The 7899-nt window shown below is 34.5% G+C and overlaps 1 protein-coding gene across 1 annotated transcript; it reads right to left on the bottom strand.

Annotated features, from left to right (window-relative positions):
- Positions 1-446: 446 nt before the first annotated feature.
- LOC149176849 (uncharacterized) lies at positions 447-1959 on the bottom strand. Its single transcript, XM_089423218.1, has 3 exons — positions 1871-1959; positions 1444-1754; positions 447-759 (listed from the first exon to the last, which is right to left on the bottom strand). The coding sequence occupies exons 2-3, from the start codon at positions 1687-1689 to the stop codon at positions 682-684; spliced, it is 324 nt and encodes a 107-aa protein (XP_089279344.1). The 5' UTR covers positions 1690-1754; positions 1871-1959; the 3' UTR covers positions 447-681.
- Between the last annotated feature and the right edge of the window lie 5940 nt (positions 1960-7899).

Genomic DNA, 7899 nt, shown 5'->3' with positions numbered 1-7899 from the left:
CTTACTGTAATTGCTTACTGAGTATATGGCTAACAGTATTGCTATCAGTTTTTTTCCTGGCGATGGATTTTTAGCTATAAATGGAGTTTAATTGTTAATGAGAAATAGAAAGTAAATAAAAATGAATGTTGTATATTTATTAAAAAAAATTCCTTTCATATAAGAACCAGGATTAAAATTAGTTATTGATTTTACAATGATGCCCAAATCTAAAATTTACATAATCCCAAGTATTCTATTTGCGTGCCATTATAATGAGCAGCCGTCTCTTATCTTTGGTATAACAGAGTATAATAGTTAATCTTGTTAAAACAAACTCTCAAAGGAATAAAACGTGCATTTGAAAAAAAATGTCCACATACATGCTGCAACACTGTAATTTTAGAGCATAATTGTATCTCAAAAGATGTATTTGTTGCATTATTTTTGGTATATAAAAGGTATAACATCATTATATATATTTCACCGACTTCTTCTAAATACATAAGAGACGTTCCCGACGATCAACTTCTATCATTCACTCTTAACATTTTTCCTAACTTTTTGTAACACAGACTTGAAGATGCTCAGCAGAAGAGTGGGAGGAGAAAACGCCGTAACTGATAAAAACGATTATTCTACTAACAAACTTATACTGAAGATTAATGCAATTTGTATAGAGTCTCAAAACATCTTCTCTTTCTATTTCGCGGCATTGGCAGCCCAAGTGTTCAGCCTGCGTTTCAGGTCGTCTATATCCAGCGTACTTGGCTTTAGAACCTGTAAAAACAGTAAATCATATAAAAAAAATCCATAAATCATATAAAAAAATCACTGAAAAAAGTACATTGAATTCTAGATTAGCTCGAGTTTATTGCGTGGCTGGTTTGTATATTGAAATAATTAAGAAAACCGAGAAGCAGTAGAATTACATCATTGTAAGAGAACAAAAACCACTTCCAAAGAAAACTGACTCCAAATCAATTGAATTAACTGATCCTAAATAATCGCGAAAAACTAATACTAATGACCAAACAAAATAAGAAAAACAAAAAACAAAAACACTACGATTATGCCTAAAACCGAAAATTCTAATTCTATTGGCAAATGAAATAAATGAATTACAAGCAATGCATTTACTGAATTTTTACCCTTTTTAAAGGGAAAAATCTGCAATTGGAGTCCTTTTAGTAGAGATGGGTAAGTAGAAGCATTTGAACATCAAACCACACTTATGAATTGAACTGCCTCTCGAAACTCGAAACTAATGCATTTATTAATTTACTGATACTATGAAGAAAAATTAATACTAATAAATAATCGAAAAAAACAAATTACAAAACAAATCCTCCTAAATTGATTAACACTTGTTATGGTGAAGAAAGACGATCACCATATGAGAATGAAGAGAGCATCAGAAAGGCTAACACTAGAGGAAGGAATATGCAGATATATGTATATTACCTTGACTTGGATACTATGAAGAACTTTGTTTTTAGTGGAGGATGTATGTGAATGGAGAACGTCCAAACCCTCCTCTTCCAGTACCTCATACAGCTTTGATGTAAGATCTGTAGAACGCTTGTTAGTCATGATTCGGATCGATAGCTCATCCGAACCACCTGCCTGGTCGATTCTCAGTGCTGGTAAAGTCGATGGTTGCCAATCAGTTGAATCAACTGAATCTACGTGTCGGCTCCCCTCTGCCATTTTATTGCTATCTCAGCCCGAACTATCCTTGCTTGATGGGTTTGAAATTATCTGAGGAGGAGCACCTGGAGCAACAGTTTGTTTCTGTGAGATAGAAAAAACATATGTTACCAGAAATTCATGGACACATTATCAGAAATTCAAATACAATTACTCAGCCTTAAGGAAAAAGCACCGTTACCTCGATGGACTCGGGTATTGTGGACTCAAGGTTTGCAAACAGCAAACCTGTCTGTATTTCTCTCAGAAAAGGATTTCTGAAACTTCTCTTAGATTTCGTATGCTTCTTGGTTGCTGCAATTACATTATATATACAGCTTTCCTTTGGGTTACGGACAACACAAGATTCTCGGCAATGCCATCAGTTTTTGTGCGATGGCATCGCTTATTGACATGTTTCAAACTGGTCCGAATATTGGCATGTCAATGCTATTGTTCGTTAATAGACAAGTGGTCTTCTACTTTAATACTTTTTGATTCTGACCTTCCCGGAAGAGAAATGTAGATTGTGACCAAACAGAGACCGACCGAGATTCCATGGAATGATTTGATAGGACTTTCCAATTTTTCATTGCACAAATATTTATAACTAGTATTTATTGGCGGGGTAAATATTGTCATTATTAATTTGCTACATGTTGCATCCATATTATAAATTTTCTACATGTTGCATCTAATTACATGCATATTATATACGCAAGCTACTATTTATACTGGTGTTGTCATTGTGTATTTTAACATTTGCAAGTTTTAATGGAAAATATAAATATAGGTGAGATTGATATTTTAATGAAATAATAAAATTTTTAAAAATAGTTCATCTAATTTAGAAGTGAAGGGTTAATGGAAACAAAGTTTATTCAAGTAAAATTATGCAAAACTAAGGAAAATATGAAATTCTTATTAAATTATATAAAATAAAAAATTCATAAATTTGAAAAAATAGTCTACTAGTTGTTCAATTGGCTCACTGTTTTATGAAGTATTATGTAAACCATGAAACATTATGTAAACCATGAGATTCAAGGTTCCATTGTTTGGTGGGTTAAACCAACAAAAAAAAATGCATATAACCACAATTTATATAAAAAATCACAATTTAAGGAAATGCATGTAACTACAAATCATATAATATATTCTTATAAGAGATAAGGAACATTTACTTAGAAGATATATGTTGATATCTTCTTAATCCAAATATGCATGTTCTTTTCATATGGGTTAACATCCAAATCCACAAGCTACACAACAAAGGAAGAACATACACTTTAAAAGTTATAATGGATATCCTACAATTTTCAACATCCTCAATACAATAAGAAAAATATTAGGCCAAACATTTATAATTATATATTTGGTTATTTAAGTTATCTCCATCACATTATGGTTTATTCCTTCTACCTACATCACAATTTATACAAAAAAATCACAATTTGAAAAAAATACCTATAATTATAACTCATATAATCTATTATTGTAAGCAATAAAGTTATATCTATATCTATATATATATATATATATATATATATATATATCTGTGTTGTAGATGCTTACAATGCATTCAATCATGCTAGTCGAAATTGGAGTTCACACAGGCAAAAAAACTTCTTCGAAATGGAAAAAAGACAGATTACCCTTTTATCCATTTGTTCTTTTCAACCTTGCGCCATTCTCCTTGAGATGGAATGGTCGTGACAAGTTCTAGCTGTGACCCTCCTTTCATTCATAGATCTTCTTTATCTGAATCCAAGATTTCAGAAACATGATGACGTTTAGAGCCCCCTGGCTCCTTTGCTTCACAGATGATTTCTTGTCGGGATGTGTGTGCTGTGGCTGCTGAGTCATCATTATTAATTCCTTCCTTTTCGATGCTACCTTGAGCAATCTGGGTTTCTTCAGTGATAGGGGGCTCTGGATATTCATCATCATCTTCTTCTTCTAACGTTTGTTGTGGGAATTGTCATCCCTTGGGCTACTTCCTTGATTTCTTCTTTCTTCAAGGTGCTTTCTTGGAATAAGGACATGAATTTTGTAGATATCTGGTCTGTCGGAAAATACGAATCTAAAATTTGTGTTCTTAAAGTCAAAAAATTGTGTCCATCATTGTTTTTTATGTGTTAATAGGATACGATGCGACAATCCTTTGCTGAGATCCAGTTCCACACAAATTCTGGCAAAAGTGTAGATGTGTTCTTCGACTGTTTGTGTGTCTGTCTTTTTGTATCTCCCTAAGAGATTCTAAATGTCTTCAAGCACTTTATGGTCCCATAAATGTATGGTGAGATTATGCAATCGAAACCAAACCGACATTCTTGATACCACCATAGTATTGGCATCAAAATCTGGGAACCATGGGGTGATAAATAATCATGCATAACCCTAGAACCATGAGTCGTCTCGTAATATATATTCATGTTCCTCATATGATGCAAACTTTACTATGAAGAATCCCCTAGAGTAGAGGTGAATATCACAATTTATTGTCCAAATTGTGAGGATCCAATGGAAAAGTTCTACAGGTTTTGGCCAGAAGCCATTGAATCTGCATATAATTGTTTGAGATTCATAGTTTGTGCATATATCATTTATTTATGATAGATCTACAGTCATTGCTGGTATTTGATTCAATTGTTCCACGATATAGGGGCTGGGTATATTGTGTCCAATTTGGTATTGCAGATTCTCTAGGTTTTCCTTTGAGGATGTCCTTGAATTAAAGTCCTCCATTTACTGGCCCTTGATTCAAATCTGCTCCTTTGGGAAGACTAGATCTGGATACTCCCCCTGCTCCCTTTTGAAATATTAGTCCAAGATAGCCTCCCTGAAGCCTCATATTTAATACAATGGTCGATGATATAAGTATGTTGTATTATTGTAATCTTAGGTCATCCTGTATGGACTTTCCTCCACCAATCAAGTTCTGAAGGGGCACCAAAATTCCCAGAATATGAAAGCTATTTGGCTTCAGTTGGTTGATGTTCTTTGAGGTCCAAACCTATAATAGTATTAATCTTCCATCTAGGGTTTTAATAAAGATTTTTTAAGGTGACTTGGTTCTCGAATCCATCTCCCATTCTTAATAATCACCCAGATCATCAACTAGAGCACGATTGATAGAATAATCGGAGACCCTTGCTGGACGATCCAACAAAGAAAGCCCCCCATTACGATCGTCAAGAGAGAAAATAGATTGCTATGGAGCCACTCGGAACTGGAGTGAGGAATCTGGACCTCGTGAAATTAGAGGCCGATCTTCAACTTGGAACTCAAGATCTAGAAGGTTTGGCCAAATCGAAGGTAGGTCTTCAACTTGGAACACTAGATCTAGGAGGTGGTAGGTTTATCTGTGTAGGGTGTCACAAATCAATGAGAATAACTCCACATCCAACTAAGGCAGATGTCGATCTACCACAAAGGAGTTTATATTTGCAAAAAGGTGAATTATCTATGGATCTAAGTTCCCCGTATATCTTTGGTCGTGACTTTGCAAAAGTAGCCCGTCTTATCGAAGACGCAAATCACTTCCAACATTACTGTCAAGACCCCATAAGGTGTGGGAGCGAGTATGTGGGCTTTGCTCCATAGGTTTGATTGATAATTGCCTACATGGACTTTCGCATCATATGGATAGCTAAGAGTTGATATGGATGGAGACATAACTCTCCACAAAATAGTTGAGGTCGTAGTTGTGTTCGCCATCTTGTCCTCCATTTTTTCTTTTCGAATATATGTTATTTAGCTAAATGTTTTATTATTCTTTGTTATTGATGTAATTAGAACCTATGCAATATAAAAAAATTAATACAGGTATATTAATTATCTCCATTAAAAATTATAAAAGTTCATATAAAATTATTTTATTATGACAATTATTTAGAAATCTTAAAAATATAAATTCATCTATATTACCTAATTAAAAATAAAAAATCTTATTAAGTAGAACTATAGGAATGGAAACTATTTATGTTGGAAAATTGTCCCCGAATAGGTAGATATGGTCTGATTATTTATACCAATAATAATAATAGTGTTATGAAGTAAGATGAAACATTTGATATATAAATAATATGATATATTAGCTAACCTCAATATATTATCCTAAAAATTCCTTTTAAGGGATTAAAGGTTTTTATTTCTTAACCATTGTCATGGTTCAAACATCCGTATGCAATAACCCTTAGGATTCCTAATATTCCCCATGGAAGATCAAAAATCCATTTTATAATTCATGTAGGTTGTCCTAGGACTCAAACATGACCATTCCGACGATAAGTCTCATTGACAACTTAAATGATGTGCTTTCATACTTGGACTAGTTTCAATTCCCAAGACTTATATGTGGTTTACAATACATAGTATTGAGGGAACTCATATTAGCGAGAATCTAAATATCCCCTACTGAGGTCATGTATGTGATGAGCCCCATAAATGGGTAATTATATGGGCTCATTTTGCCTCCTAACATAGTTTAATCAACCATTCTCTTAGCTTATTACATGTTTTTTTATTATATTTATGCTTATGGAGTGAGTTGGGTAGGTTATGATGCCATGGAGTCTAATATGTGTTTAATGCAGATTTTAGTTGAATTTGATGACAAAGTCAAAGATTTAATGGACAATTGGCAACAATAATTCAAAGTGGACAAAGGAGATGATTTATAGGAGGGAATCCCTCTCATTTATTACTCCCCCACTTCAATTTCTCCTTCATGCAGCTCGGAGCACTAACAACCAAATCAATGCACTAGGAGGTAGCCAAGCAAGTGGAGGATAACTTATGTTTATGTCAAGTTTTGGGAGCCAAGCTTCCCTGATTTCAAGGAAGCTATTGGGAGCTTTAGTTGTATAAGTAGAAAGGCGTAGGGCCTCATTAGGAAGTTAGTCAAATTTCTGGCTTTTTGTGCTGCTCAACTTCAAGCTTACTATTGTTGACAATTTCATGTAATCCTATTATTATTTTGATAATAAAGATGAGATCCTTTTTGAGCTAGCACTGAGTTACCTCAAAGGGCTGAAGCTCTTGGGTTAGGGCCTAATCCAAGTAGCCAAGCTCCTCTTGTTTGTATTTATATGCTTTGTTTTAGTTTATGGATTAGTTGCTGTTATATAAATTTCTTTCTTGGTTAAGAATAGGTTGCTTTTGGTAATTTAGAAGGTTGTTTCCATTTGAGTTTTCTATAGTAGGTTGAACAGTGATAGAAAGAAGATAAAAAAAGGCCATCAAAAGAGCCTTGGCCTCCTTTCCTCCCTTTGGGACCATGAACTGAGGCCAAGACCCTCTTGCTACCACAAAAAACACAGATTTGCTTTCTCCATAGGATTTCTAGTGTTGCAGTTTGTTAGAAGGTTAATGCTTTGCTTTAGATCTCTTTCACCATGCTCATTTCTGTCTTTCAATAAATTTTCTTCCATGCTTTCTCTCATTATAGCATTTTTTAACATTTCTTTCCAAAACTCATAATCTAGATTAGCTTGATGCAAAATTCAGTTTTTTTGATGTACTTAGTTTCCTTGCTTTCTTGATCGCCTTGTTTGATTTTCAGGCCCTTTTGCAGCAAATCTCTTCTCACAGCAAGTCAACCTACCAGCCATCACATTCTCTCCCTAATCTATGCCCTACAGGTTGTCCAAAGTTCACCTCAAATCTACCTTAGTTCTCTGCGTTTTTCCATAGGATTTCTTTCTCTCTCCCAACCATCTTTTCCTATCCTAGAAATCCTTGGTGATACTTAGGCACCTTAAGACATCATCCCAGCCATCAACTACCATTTCCACCCACTCTCACACCTTCAAAACCTCCAAAATTGCTCTCGGCATCCTCCCGTAGACCTCTTATAGATCCCTTGTAGCTTCTTGTAGATTTTCCTGTGGGCTTCTTTTTGAAGTTTGATTGCGGGAAAAGCCTCTAGAAGGCCACCTGAGACCTTCCAGGACCCATCCACACCATCCTACATCTTCTCATTTCCAAAAACCACCCTCCATCGCTACCTAATCGCTGCCACATCTGCAATCAAATAAATTGCATGCATGACAATTTCACATAAAAATACATAAAAATCCAAAAAGATGTTTTTTGCTCATTTAATTCTAGAAATAGTTTGAGCAGATGTTGTTTACTTCCTAAGTAGGTAATGGCATTCATTTCATGGTTTTTCATCTCTCTTTCTGCAAAAGTAGCATTAGTTGGTTAAGTAGGGTTTGCTATGTT

Source organism: Pinus tabuliformis, chromosome 4_1 (genome assembly GCF_031772625.1).
Source record: "Pinus tabuliformis cultivar Carrire ecotype Pingquan chromosome 4_1, CPIR1, whole genome shotgun sequence".
NCBI lineage: Eukaryota > Viridiplantae > Streptophyta > Pinopsida > Pinales > Pinaceae > Pinus > Pinus tabuliformis.
This window is presented reverse-complemented; position numbering and strand designations above follow the sequence as displayed.

Coding starts and splice junctions, on each gene's coding strand:
- LOC149176849 (XM_089423218.1), bottom strand. CDS start 1,689: ATGGCAGAGGGGAGCCGACACGTAGATTCAGTTGATTCAACTGATTGG. Junction 760..1,443: donor TTCATAGTATCCAAGTCAAG/GTAATATACATA, acceptor CTGTTTTTACAG/GTTCTAAAGCCAAGTACGCT.